The sequence below is a fragment of the Ruditapes philippinarum genome, unplaced genomic scaffold (genome assembly GCF_026571515.1).
Source record: "Ruditapes philippinarum isolate M1 unplaced genomic scaffold, ASM2657151v2 ctg1363_1_1_1_1, whole genome shotgun sequence".
NCBI classification, from domain to species: domain Eukaryota; kingdom Metazoa; phylum Mollusca; class Bivalvia; order Venerida; family Veneridae; genus Ruditapes; species Ruditapes philippinarum.
Genome location: NW_026855186.1, coordinates 204465 through 219563, shown reverse-complemented (window position 1 = coordinate 219563; position 15099 = coordinate 204465). Strand labels below are relative to the sequence as shown.

Here is a 15099-nt window from a genome sequence, read left to right as displayed (position 1 = left end):
TCTTCATATATATGAAAAAAGTAAGTCACACTGTAAGTGGTTTTGAAGAAAAACATTGCCTGAAGAGTATAAACAAGTGAAACTGCATGCATACAAATGTTGTTAATATTTTTTTTCTAGTTTTACCATATTTTTTTTTTCAGTCAAGAAATTTTGTTCACTTCGAAAAATTGCTGATCAAGCATAATTGTATAGAGCTATATTACTTGACAAAAGAAATCAGAATTCAGGATAATACAAGTGTATAAATAAACTTATATAAATTCCTGACCTGACTTTTATACCCGGCTGTACAATTTCCAAGGTTTCCTTGGACAATATCAGGGAATTTTTCATGGAAAAAACCTTGGAGTATTGGGTATACTTTTTCAATAAAATAAGAGTAAATTAAGAACAAAAATGGCAGGGTCTTTCCTAGGACAAATGCTTGGACTAATGCTTGGAAACCTTGGAGCTTGTACAAGGTTTCCATGAACATATGCCATAAACCTTGGAAACCTTGGAGTATTGGGACCAAGGTTTTTTCATCGGACATCCTTGGAAAGCTTGGAAAGCTTGGACATTTACATAGACATCCTCGGAAAGCTTGGACATTTCCATGGAAGTCCAATGTTATTTTCCTTGGAATTGTCCAAGGTTCTTTAAGTGAAAAAAACCTTGGAAAACCTGGGAAAATACTAGGACATCTTCATGATCTTGCAAAGCTGTATCTTTGATGCTTGTAATTTCTGTGCTTTCTTACAATTGCCCCTTTGAGATATGGAATTTTCATCATTCTTATAACTAGTTGCCTTAATCCCTGACTTATTGATAAACTCGCCCTCCATCACTTTTAAACACTATATGTAACACTGGTAGAATACAAAACATAAAATATTATAACTATTAAAACAATTTTTATTCCTCTTGGTAACATCAATGTCAATGTCAATTTCTGGACAGCTTCAAAAGTCACATTATTATGGCCTTTTTCTCTTGATCAACTCTAAAATAAAAATTAAATTGCCATTAAAAAACTACATTCAAAACACTTAATTATACATGTAGTAACAAATGAGGAATGCAAGTCTTAAACAATATATTTTAAACGACAACATAATTTTATATTTCCCTTGCACAATTATCATTATCAAGGGAATAAGTACTCAGTAGGTTAAAAGAACAATATATCTATATTTATATGACTTCCTAATTAACACAGAATTAACTTACTTTGAATAACTATGTATAAGGACATTTAGAGTTTAACTACATTAGTTGCAACTTAATGCTGCGTAAAACTGTAAAATACTGCAATAAAAGGTTAATATGTTCAAATTTGATTACAATTCTAGGAAATAAAATTATACAAACCATGAAAGACTTTCAGTAATATTGTGTCCTCCAATGCTGGCCTTAATTGATTTTGGTTTTAGTGTTGGTACTGTTGCCAGTAAAACACCTGCCCCTGTATTCTTCAACACTATAAAGTTTTCTGAACAGGAGCCTGCTGGCTTTTGAGAAGTCATCACTCTACTTTACATATCCATACAGCTGTTCCTGGAATAATATAACTTTAGTTAGCAAAGTTTCAGTATATCTAGTCTATTTTAACATTAAATGCATTGAATTCTCCTTAATTTAAACTTTTTATCTTCAAAATTTAAGTTGAGCATACTAACTTGGAATTTCAGTTACAAGTAAATTAAACAAATAACTGACTCAGTATAGAAATAATTAAATAATTTTGGTAATAAATCTAGATCTAATTATCAAATAATTATTCACAGCATAATTTTATCAACCTTATTTTATAGAAACATTTTTGCTTGCTGCCATAACATATTTTGATTGTTTAAAGTCACCATTTTTCTGCATAAATGTATCTAAAAGTTATTTACCTGAAACTGTTTACTATGATTCTTGCATAACTTCCTGTCTCAGGTCATTCTTAGTTCAATTACAACAACCAAACAATTCCACAATCTTGTCACATTTAGATAAATGTTTTCTTTGAAAATTCCACAATAATGTACACAACATTCAAAAACAAGATGATATCTCCAAAATAGCTAAAATGCCACTTAGATCCTTTATGGTTAGCACTGAATGTCTGAGATTTCAAATTTTGCAACGGTTTCAGTCTGGACAGGTCTATCATAATGTGAAACAGGGATTATCAAAAAAAAATCATAACACCCATCATTATATTTTTACATTTATTGAATGTATAAACATATCAAATGATAAATAAATGTAGAATTTGAAAATAATAATAAGTGTGTAAAAAATCAAAGTTTCAATGTCCTTCTAAACTGATTTTTTACAAATGTATCATGCTCAGATTCCCTTAATAATCACATGGAACAGTCCGGTCAGTATCCCAGAATGCCCCATGAGGTCAGATTAGTCATGCATAGATAGAAGGAAGGGCAGATGGTAATCATTAGTCTTATCTGATCTGTGTGTTATATTCTGCTGTTTGCAGTATTTATTTATCCTGACTTAAAGAAATTATCAGGCAAGCTGGTTATTATATTTAACAAATTTTGCATATATATAATGGGCAATAATTATTATATAATTTATGTGTTTATTGTACACATAAACTAAGTGGCAGAGTAAAGTGTAATCTAAATGTATGTCTACAAATATTCAGAGAATGTACTATTTTATATGGCACAAAATCATATACTCTTATATTAAAGTTTAATAGCATTCTAAAATTATTTAACTGTTGCTTACATGCTGTCAAGAAATAAAAAAGTCTAAAGATACAAACTGCAGGGAAGATACTCATGCATTTAGAAACTTAGAAACCAACAGAACATTTTCCATACTGTATTAAAAATGTTTAAATGTATGTATTATACATATGTATGCATGTACATGTATAATTATATTTGATATTTTTAATAACTTTATATTTAATAATTAAATACAAAAATCAATAAATGATCATATTTCTTTAAAATGTCTATTTATATCTTCTGAAAAGGATTAAATATTCTTTTCCTTCTAGCACATCATAATGACAATAAATGTAAATAATTCATTATTCATTATCATTAGGATGATTGAAAAAATGAAAGAAAAATTGCCTAAGTCCTTTGTCCAAGCTGAAAATTTTCTAAGTGTTTTGTTCCAAGTGAATTCCAAGCTAAAAATTTTCTAAGTATCTGAATGTGTTCATTTTCCCAGCTTGAAAAAAACTATGTTTTACTTTCCCAGGTATTGTCCAAGCGATTCCTAGGAATTTTTCAGACAACCATGGAAGATGTCCAAGGAAAAGTTAGAACAAAACCCTTTCACCTTGGACAACTGCAACATTGTCCAAGGTTTCCTAGTAAAACTGCCATTAAAGCTTGGACTTCCATGGTTTTTTCCATGATTTTTCTTGAAAACCTTGGAAAATACACAGCCGGGTAATCAGAAGAAAAAAAAAACCTGGCAAAATAAAACAATATGTGTGACTACCGCCTGTGTGCATGATTTCAGATCAATACACCGATAGTTAAATTTAATCCCTACTTTATTTACTTACCTTTGTTTTATTTTTGTTTACTGTGGCCAAATCATGGGGATTAATCATTCTAAATCTATATTAATTATTACTTTATGTACTGGTGATCTGCCAAAGAAATCCAATTCATTAATTACCTCCCCTTATTGCAAAAAACATATGTTTATAAGTTATCTCCCTTGATCTTGATTTTTTTTTCCATTCTTAAAGAGTATCAGCATTACTGATAACATATTCTATTACATGTATCAATAATTTGATCAGTTATAAATAATAGGGAGCACAAATGATTACTTAGTGGAGTATTAAACTTGGTCAACAAAGTGGAAAAACATTGATTGTTTTACGTAAATAGCTGTTAATTAGTCCTTCAATTTACACAACATGCCTTGATCAGATAACGGGTCATTCTAAAGAAAGCTGGAACAAAAGACAGCATTTAAAGACATTTAATAGGGCAATATCGGAACCAAGATAGTGGTATTTAAACTTTAAAGGTCTAAATTATCACGCCCCATTGATAAAAAATAAATAAAAACACTTCTTTAAAATGTCTGAAACCATAATTTGATACCATTCTTTTCACTTTTTCTTTTTAAATGTATGCACATTTTCTAAAATAAAATTCAAAATTATTTAAAAAAAATAAAAATTCAAATTCCAAAAAAAAAGAAGCAAATACCATCAGTTTAATATCCATGCAAATGAATTCACACATCAATTTTCTGTGACTTTTAAACAATTTTATTTCACATTCCCACTTTTATTGCCAAAGTTAAAAACAGCAATGTATCACTCAATGTAAGTGTAATCAAATTATAGTATTGCTGATAACGTTCTTACGAAAAATAATTATACTTTTATTCAGATTTAAGATATTTTGAGATCAAAATTGAATTTTTCTGATAACTTTGTAAGGAAATACTTATGACATGCACCAGTTAGAGATATAGAATATGATTTTCACACCAATAAACATAGCTAGACACATTTTATGCTGAAACGATGAAATATTAATAACTGACCTGTTTAGTTGCACATGAATACGATTGTATGTAATTGTCCCGAGGCCAGCGACTTAGTATAACATCTTTGTCTACATTGCATGATAAGGAACGGGTCATGTCAGGTCGCCTTCTATTTAAACCTCTCTCATTCATAAACCTGTAGTCATTTGTAATTACACGATGATTTTCACGATGATTTTCAATATCATCGAACCCCTGAAAGTGTTCTTCATCGGAAATACTCTCCAAATCAACCCTTCGCATGTTTTGGCGTTTAACGTCACTCATAAAACTATCATTTTTTCCATTACTTCTTTTTCCAAATCCATTATGTTTTAATTGTATCGTCGGTAAATTGTTAAACTTTTCTGTAAAATTATTCAAATTTCTTTTTAAGCATATAGCCTCACTTTGAAAATGTTTGTTTCGATCTCCATAATACTGCTCCCGTTCAGAATAGCTCAAAAACTCGTTAAAACATCTGTTGTTTTTACTAAGTTCTTGCTCACTTTTAATCTGCAGTCCTTGAATATACTCCATTGATTAAATCGGTGTATTAATTATATAACAAGTACTACTCCCATGTCAAACTCTACTCCCCAATTGTATTGTTTTTCGCTACCTACTGACATATATCGGCTAATTTTCCATTCATAAAACATCTGAAGAACATCTGTTTGTGTTCGACAGTTTATCATTACCTGGCATGTCTAAACAATCCTTAACATTCTACAAACTATTGCCGTTGTTGGTTTTTTTTTTCGGTTTTAATCTATGCCACATTTTTATGTTCTACTTTTTTCCCCCTTAGTTCTCTCCTATGACTTAACCATACCAGTGAGTACTTAACTAAGACTCCACAAAATGCTTCAATAGGTTTGGTAATAATGTTATAATCACAAGAACAGTAAAACATAAATTCGTCTGCACTCTATTAATTTTGCCGATAGCTCTTTTTATAACTGTAGCATGTAATATTTTTCTCTCCAATAAAATGAAACAACTATATTTATACTAACAAAAGTTACGATAATTTTTTTCTCAACTAGATGTATTTAACTCGCTGTACCCTGTTAAACACTGGTTTATGCTAATTATATATATAAAAATATTAACACGCGGTGAGGGGGAAAAAACACGAAGAGAGGAAAAAAACATGTCAACAGGAAATATCATATAGCCCCTTAGAAAATAAAACAGTAAAATATTAAATAACAATGAATTATGCATTTAAACACTAAGCAGTAACGAAACCAAATAAGTACCACTTCCTTCCATAAGTAGTAAATTACAACTATCCGCTACACCGTAATGCCCCAATGCCCTAAAAACAGTCTTGTACGAAATAATAACGCGTAATGATTACCGTAATCTGTTTGACCTTAATAGCTGGATATATTTAGTTCAATGTATTATAGCTGCAAGTTAAGTTGATTCTATATTAAAAAGTCATTTAACACATTCAGTTGTCATTTTATTTATATCACAAGGTAACTTGCATATTTCTACGTTAATTTAATACGTAACAATAAAAAAAATAAGTGCAGATTTTGGCATTATAAATCAAATAATGCTGAAAAAGTGGTCAAATAAACATGATTTTCATTCAATTATATAGTAAAATAATAATCTTATTACAGCTTGTCTGATACTTCTAACTTGAATATATATTGCAGGCTCAGTTTAATTTAGCCGAGCCTGTATAAATGGATGCAAATTGTTACAATGAAGTCAAATACCTAATAATTTTATTATACTTAAAATTCAAGTCAATTATTTAAATTTGTCACATAATTTGAATAGTATAATACAATAGACAAATTCGTCACCAGTGTTTCAATGTCCAGCATTTGTTGATATGGCACGTTGTGACCAACAGCATATTCTTAGGTTAAATTATTTGTGAAATAACTTTTCCCAAAGAATCAACCTGTGAAATTCCATGGACCTAATCCAGCTTCAATATTTGGAATTTGGAACATCATATGGGGATATCAAGATAAACAAGAGGGCCATGATGGCCCTGAGGTCGCTCACCTGTATATAGGCCCCCCCCCCACCCCCGGGCCAATTTTTACCCAAGGGCTTTTATTTGTTTATTTGAACAGACTTGGTAGACACCCATAAGATGTTTCATGCTAAACATCTAAGTTCTAGCTCATTGAGTTTTTTAAAAGATGATTTTTAAAGTTTTTACTATACACATATAGTTAAAAACAATGACACCCCTGGGGCAGGGCCAGTTTTGACCCCCGGGCTTTTATTTGAACAAACTTTGTAGATATTTACTTAAAGATGTTTCATGCTTAATATCTAAACTCTAGCTATTTGGGTTTTTTCAAAGAAGATTTTTAAGTTTTTGCTATACACATATAAGGAAAATCAATGATCCCCCCCCCCCCCGGGCGGGGCCAGTTTTGACCCCAGGGCTTTTATTTGAACATACTTGGTAGACACCCATTAGAACATGTTTCATGCTAAATATCTTAGCTCTAGCTTATTGAGTTCTTTAAAAGAAGATTTTTTAAGTTTTTACTATATGCATATAGGAAAAGTCAATGACCCCCTGGGGCGGGGCCAATTTTGACCCCAGGGCTTTTATTTGAACATACTTGGTAGACATTCACTAGAAGATGTTTCATGCCAAATATCTAAGCTCTAGCTCTTATGGTTCTTTAAAAGAAGATTTTTTAAGTTTTTACTATATGCATATAGGGAAAATCAATGACCCCCCGGGGCGGGGCCAATCTTGACCCCAGGGCTTTAATTTGAACAAACTTGGTAGACACTCACTAGAAGATGTTTCATGCTTAATATCTTAGCTCTAGCTCTTTGGGTTCTTTAAAAGAAGATTTTTTAAGTTTTTACTATATGCATATAGGGAAAATCAATGACCCCCTGGGGCGGGGCCAATTTTGACCCCCAGGCTTTTATTTGAACAAACTTGGTAGACATTCACTAGAAGATGTTTCATGCTTAATATCTAAGCTCTAGCTCTTACGGTTCTTTAAAAGAAGATTTTTTAAGTTTTTACTATATGCATATAGGGAAAATCAATGACCCCCGGGCGGGGCCAATTTTGACCCCAGGGCTTTTATTTGAACAAACTTGGTAGACATTCACTAGAAGATGTTTCATGCTTAATATCTAAGCTCTAGCTCTTTGGGTTCTTTAAAAGAAGAATTTTTCAGTTTTTACTATATGCATATAGGGAAAATCAATGACCCCCTGGGGCGGGGCCAATTTTGACCCCAGGGCTTTTATTTGAACAAACTTGGTAGACACTCACTAGAAAATGTTTCATGCCAAATATCTTAGCTCTAGCTCTTTGGGTTCTTTAAAAGAAGATTTTAAGTTTTTACTATATGCATATAGGGAAAATCAATGACCCCCAGGGGCGGGGCCAATTTTGACCCCAGGGCTTTTATTTGAACAAACTTGGTAGACACTCACTAGAAGATGTTTCATGCCAAATATCTAAGCTCTAGCTCTTAGGGTTGTTTAAAAGAAGATATTTAAAGATTTTTCTTTTGGTTGCCATGGCAACCAGAGTTCTGCATGGAATTAAATTCTTTGAACAATTTTTAAAGGTGACCACCAAAGGAACATTCCTGTGAAGTTTGAATGAAATTGGCTCAGTGGTTTATGAGGAGATGTCATTTAAAGCAAAAGTTTACGGACGGACGACGGACGACGGACGGACGGACGCCGGACGAAAAGTGATCACAAAAGCTCACCCTGTCACTTTGTGACAGGTGAGCTAAAAATGAGCCGCGTCAAGACAAAACCAACATAATGTGTTTGCGACCAGCATGGATCCAGACCAGCCTGCGCATCCGCGCAGTCTGATCAGGATCCATGATGTTCGCTTACAAACCCTATCACAAGTAGAGAAACTGATAGCGAACAGCATGGATCCTGATCAGACTGTGCGGATGCGCAGGCTGGTCTGGATCCATGCTGGTCGCCAACACATTATGTTGGTTTTGTCGTGACGCGGCTAAAATTTTGAAGTTGGTCTGAGTCAACAGTATACAGTCTGGTAAGACTACACAGATGTACAGGCTGGCCTGGCTCTATACTGTTAATTGGCAAAGGTTAATAGCTTTCAGTTCCAGCATTTAGATGGTACTAAGCGAAGATTTAAATAAGAGAAAAAAAATATGGCTGCTTATAAACACTTCCATGTCCATTCTGACACAGGTTTCCCTAAGTATGAAGATAATTTCAGTAAAAGTTTTTGACCACAGTGAACTTGACCTTGACCCAGCCATCCAAGTGTCAATGTCATGTCAATAGAATCTAGGAATTTATTTTGTAACTTTAACCTGACATGACCCATGTTCAAATACTGATTTAGTTTTTTGTTGAAAAACAAACAATGCAGAGTCCTCCATGTGTTTGAGGGAGCACAGAAATATAGCTTAGCAATACAAATAATCTGGAACTACATAAATATGGGGTTTTCCCAAATTTACTCTGGGTGTAAACTTGGTATTGCTATTACAGTTCCAGATAACATCTATATTACCTGAGACTGATTAATTTTTGGGAGGTAAATGTTCTTTAATTTCATTATACACTTTAAAATCCATATTCATAATAAAAACTTAAAAGATTTACATCGGAATCCAAATAAGTAGCATAAGGTCGCAGAATATTCAAATGTCTGATGCCAAACAATGCTGACACATAAAACACTTTTAACAGGTTTTAAAAGCACAGTCATTATTAAATTAGTTCTATAAACCTATTTTCCTGGAAAAAAATAAAATGGTTCATAAAATATCGAAGCATGAATATTTAAAATATTTTGTAGAATCATAGTACATTAGTATATGACCTTGCATTATGTTCGCTGAATGACTATTAAGTTACAGGTTTTAATAATTTATAAACGGTTATTATGTTTTTTGTTTGTTGATCACCTTTTAGCATTTGTTGATATCTAACTAGAATTATATTACTGTAAATATTGATTTCAATGAAAAAAGAGAACAACCTATTGTTGCCCAACCTGATTTTTGTTTTGTGTCTTCTGGCAGTCTCTCAGAAGCATAAAAAAATAGCACAAAAACTGATAAAATAAGGTTGGCTCTATTTCGAAGTTTTTTTCACTGGAGATGATGAATGCACAGACCCCTCCCCTACCCAACAGCACAAAGCTTGGTCAAACTGCATGGAAGTACAGGCTGGCCTGGCCCAATCAGGTCACTCCCAGTAACTCTACTCTACAGCTGTAAAGGGTTAATTTGTCACTGCATGCCTTTTTGGGAAAAAAATATGCTCTACAGATTTGAATTTATTTCAAAACATCAAAAACAAAATTATTTTTTACATTTTATAAGAGCATATTACATATCATGCTAATTTTACAAGCTTTTTTCCACCCTCAACAAGAAAAATCATCTTTCAACATGTTCTATTATAAAACTGTATATTAATTTCTGCCAACAATTCATTCTACATTTATATGTCGTACCTGAAAAATGGGCAGATGAAATTAAAGCTTTATGAAATATAATCCCAGTGTAAGCAAAGTAAAGTAGTTACTTATTTATTTATTTTCAATGACAAATACCCCTGCCATTAATTTTTAAGCCGTTAAAAATGCTTCTAACTCAGTGTGTTCATTACTGATTATTCTTCAATCAATAAACAAACAAAACCCGGGTAACATTAATAAATATTTACAAAATAACTCTCCCACTAACAAAATATGAAATATGCATCAGAACTAAAGATCAGAAGACCTGAACAATGAACAGACCTTGAATAAATACCCGTATAAAGGGACTGCAGCCCGCCCAATACAATACGATCCAACGCGGACTGGCAACTTAATTGCCGGTAGTAAATATCAAAGATTTCAATAAATGAAAATGTCAGATAATTCTAAAATACAAGAATGAAGAGTAAACATAATTAAATAAGCAACAAGATGGTAAAATCACTCAAGTACCTAACCTGAGACGTATTTAGAAAGTATCCATTTACCAATTCAGTTCAATAGCCTTGACAAAGTGACTGTCCCAACTAAAAAATACTCAGCCATCTTGACTACTTACAAAAGTTTTTAACTTTCTATGAAACCATCTTATTCAAGTATCAATTGAGTTGTTTACTTTACATCTAACGAAATGATGACAAAGTTAGGAATATAAGAGAAAGATTATTAAAGGAACTCCATTGAGGTCCAAAATTCTAATATAATAAAATATAAATTTCTAACAAAGATCCAGTTGGGGCACTTAAAACACAAAAACATGCAAAAGATAATTAAGAAATAAACTCAGAAATAGTTTGAAAGTCTTATTTTTGTGCTATTCGTAGCAAAATTTCAATGAAAAACATTAAAACTGTTTTCAACTTTTGGTCATTTTTCATAATCAAAATAATTATTCTGGAAACAGGAGTGAGCAAATAATCTGAAATTTTGCTCTTAAAATTATTATTGGTCTATACCTACATCAAATGGAATATTAATCTTGAAAAAAATATTGCCAGTCACATTATGACAAAAAGTGGAATCCCTTTAAGTCATAAGGCTTTATGAAAATACTAATTCTGACAACAAAATTATAAGTGAGCTTGATCTTACTTATAACAAAAGTACTTGCACTAGATTTTGCAATGAGATGTCATAGTTTATTGAAAATTTTCAAACTGAAGTTTAACATTAAAATAGTTATATGACAACCAACATGCAATGCAAAGTCCCGCCCCCTGGTCCCCACTGTGGAAGGGTAGGGGACACAGCTTAAGCAATGAGCAGTTTTTACCTTCAGTCTGTCCCTTCTGTGCTGGTTCTAAATTAATGGCTGGGAACTGTCCAACTTGCTATGCAAGGGCTTCTATAGTTGGGATCTTATTATCTGACTGTCCCCTGAGAAAGTCCTTTCAAAAAACAAAATTTGAAAATCCATAAGTCAAAAAAATTTACTGCTATTTAGAAAGCCTGTGGTGGACTGGTGCATTAGCGCAAGTGTTGAAGCTGATAAAAAGCTGCGTAATAAAACGTTGACAAATAAACAAAAGGTCATTGATTTAGTAATTCATAGGTGCACTTATTACATTGAGCATGGTATTAAAACTACGGTAAAATTCAATTCTTCAGAACACTATTTTGTAATACAAGTATTTATAGAAGAGGCGTGGAAAACAAACAATTGTTTACACTACCTACTGCAAAGATCTTCTCTGATCTATAATTGGTTTATAGTGGAGGGATTTTTTTTTCTTGTGAAAAGTATAAATAAATGGTTATGTCAATAAATAATGCGTCCATTTCTCATAAGAAGTATTGATTAACTAAAAAGCATTCTTTAGTTAAAAACAAGTAGCAAAAGATATCCCCATATCAAATTTTGATTTTTTTATTTACTTTAGTAAAGAAGACTGGTTTAGAATCATGAACTGTTTACTTGTACACTCCAGATATTTTAGGTAAAATCTTGTATGTTGAGCCTCTAGTTACACAAATAATCACTCAAACAAACAAAACAGACCAAAATATTGAATAAAAAAGTTTTTGAAAAAAATAATATAGCCTCATTTTTTTATAATTCAGAAAAATTAAAGCGCATTGTATATACATGTATGAATTTTTTAAAGCGTAAATTAAAATTTTAAGCACACATATCAAATGACCATCTCAGGCTCTCTTTTTGAATAAACTGACTTTGAAAAAAAACAGCAGGCTGGTTATCAACTATTAACAACACAAATTTGGTCTTTCAATATTTTATCCCCCACCAGCTGACCTGTATTTAAAGATTTAATCCAAAAGAGCAATGAAAAAATATATTGAAAAATGGATTTAACTTTTCAATACTTTTGTTTTTAAAAATTCACTCTTTAAACTTCACTTTTCAAATAAATTTGTATCTTTCTGAAAATGTCTTTCCCCTAAAATCCCCCTACCAGATCTGCACCTGTATTTAGTAACCTAGATTGTTCACCCATTATACAGTCAGCAGATGCAGCGAAAAAATCAATTGCTGCCTGCCTATCATCTTTTTGTTACAGCAAACAAACAAAAATAAATAACAAACACCATTCCATCTGTTCACAAATAGCATCTTAACATCAATTTAAAAAACAGCCATGCAGAATAAAACTAGAGCATTGCCTTCTCATATATAAACATTCTAGATCATTATTCAATAAAATATGCCAATATTATATATTTTTCTCATGGTTCAACTATTATGTATTTTGTAGTTGAATTTTGAAGTATTTTCACAAATCATATTAATTTTTTGAAATATTTGACTTGCATAACATGATATTATCTTGATTGGCTAAAAATGAGGGACTGATTTTCTATTTCAAATAAATATACAGTAAGACCTTACAAGGATGTAGCTTAGTCAAAATAAATGTGTTGGTCAAATTCTAGGGATCTAGCTGGGCTTTTGCACTATTTTTTTTTTAAATTAATGTTCAGGGAAATAATATGAATAACATTTAGATCAAACTTAAAGTAATCAAGCAAGGGATGAAGAACAACACCTTTAGAGCAGTAAACCATTGTTCATCTAAGACTGATTTAATCAGAATTGTTTGCCACTTCCTTGGACAAAATTTAGGCCATGACCTTTAAGAAGCTATGTCCCTGCCTAAAGGCTCATCAGTTGGTCATAAAAATATTTTAGTGTTGTAAACCTGGACAGACAAAATGTTAAGATGTGTTACATTACAAATGTAGTTCCTGTGAAAACATGGCTTAAACATGTGCAAAACAACAAACTTGTTATTCATTATTTCTAGGTGATCTGACAGCCTTGGCAAATGCTAGGCTAGGTCAGATGAAATTAATTATGAAAGAATAAATAACTTTAATAGACCCAGTCCATCTTTCAATCTGGACAAAACCATTCATGATTCTTTTTGGGATATTTTCAAAATAAGTAATGACCGAATAGGGAACAGTGCGGACCATATGATTAGAAAGCCTGGGTGTGCTGGCTGATCTTGGTCTGCACTGGTCAAATGAGTAAAATCTGTTGCCAACATTAGGCTAAAGGTGAATCATTTAGTATAGATTATCATTTACATTACAGACATGACCATGGTCTGCACTGTTCACTATTCAGTCAGTACAGATTTTGAAAATTTCAAGTGAAAGAAGATGTCTCCAGTTTTGTCCAGCTGGAAAGATGAACCATGGACAAGTCCATCTTAGATATTTTGAGTGGTAAGGATTAATTTATGACAAATCATGCAAAAAGTCATCATGAATCCACTTTCTGGATAAAAAGATATTAGTTTAGTAAACATTTTTTTAACTATTAAGAAGAACTGGGATTCAAAAGTAGGTAGTTTATAAGTCTAATGTATAATTATCATGTTATAAATACTGAACTCACATGATTTTAAATGGCTATAATATATAATAAAATGGTATATGGAATATTTTATACATCTATAATTTACAAGTTTTCAAAAGTCAGAGCAGATGGTCTTATATCTAGTACTTCTTTGCTAAATCAACATCACAAACATAAGGAAAAAAGCAGTTATGATAAGTGTTTTTTTAAAGTTATCTTATCAAATTATCTATTTCCGATGTGGTAATGTTACATTGTATTTCATTTCTTCTACTTTCTACAGGAACTTTAACTGGAGCAATTCAACACTTTATCCTCTTCTTATTATTTCCTGTTAAAAAAGAAGTAGGGCTACCATGGAATTAAAGTCATGGTAGTGCACAAATAAAGTCCTTTGAGCTACACCCCTGTGTGTGAACATCAATAAACTTATATAGGCCTATCTGAGATAAGTTTACATGACCTTGTTTTATATTTGTGTAATACTCTTGAAACATATATCAAAATCAGTTAAAACAATACCATGGAAAGATAAGGTAGAGAAATTTAACTTGAAATTAATTCAAATCATTTTATTATTCATAGATAGTTATCCATCATCCTACTTTACACAATTCGGTCAACATCAGCAGTCATTCATTCATGAACGTCCTATTTTCGTTTTCGCATGACCCACGTGCAGAGCAAAATGCTTTAGAATCGACTGCATATCAAATGACAGCTAGGAATTTTTTTAATATGTCAATTAGCGAAGATGGCATCACTTTCAGAAAAGTATACTGTGACAGTCGGCTGCTTTTCGGCGAGTAAACAATAAAATATATTGGAACTCATTACTTATGCAAATTGAAAAGAGGAAAATATAAAAATAAACTTTGATTTGTACCGTGACATGCAAAATTAAACATAATTTACAATGAATATCATCAATTGAAATCAAAACAGGTCATTTGAATAAACGCTTACCTTTGAGATATTGTTATATCTTGCCGCACAATCCGCATTGCTTGAAGTTATTAGCGGCGAAACACACAAGACAAACAGCGAGACCGAATCACTAATGTAAATAAACACAAATTATTGCGCGAGCATGTTTTTCAATCTTTACTAAAAGAAAGAATGATTATCACGAGATAAATCATTACTGTTTTGTTAACTGAAATCTCTTTATATCTTTTACTTGAATCTAAATATGAAATTAAATTAGTTGACAGAAATCATTAAAATCTAGGACTATTTTTTAGCAGACAGCTTTGTT

The 15099-nt window shown here is 31.8% G+C and overlaps 1 protein-coding gene and 1 long non-coding RNA gene across 4 annotated transcripts in view; both read right to left on the bottom strand.

Annotated features, from left to right (window-relative positions):
- The window catches only part of LOC132742376 (forkhead box protein P1-like), a 77591-nt gene that overhangs the window by 47680 nt on the left and 14812 nt on the right, over positions 1-15099 (bottom strand). Inside the window, exon 1 of one of the 3 annotated variants that reach the window (XM_060730759.1) lies at positions 14808-14962. The exons of 1 other annotated variant lie outside the window; for it this stretch is intronic. Coding sequence is in view for 1 of the 2 variants with exons in the window: in XM_060730758.1 (XP_060586741.1) it covers positions 4528-5049 (522 nt within the window). In the remaining variant the exon portion in view is untranslated. Of the gene's footprint in view, positions 1-4527; positions 5546-14807; positions 14963-15099 lie in introns of those variants that run through there. One more of the 3 variants, XM_060730758.1, reaches the window with a different exon arrangement.
- On the bottom strand, positions 710-2137 carry LOC132742378 (uncharacterized). Its single transcript, XR_009627427.1, has 3 exons — positions 1881-2137; positions 1354-1539; positions 710-985 (listed from the first exon to the last, which is right to left on the bottom strand). It is a non-coding gene; the product is annotated as an uncharacterized LOC132742378 (long non-coding RNA).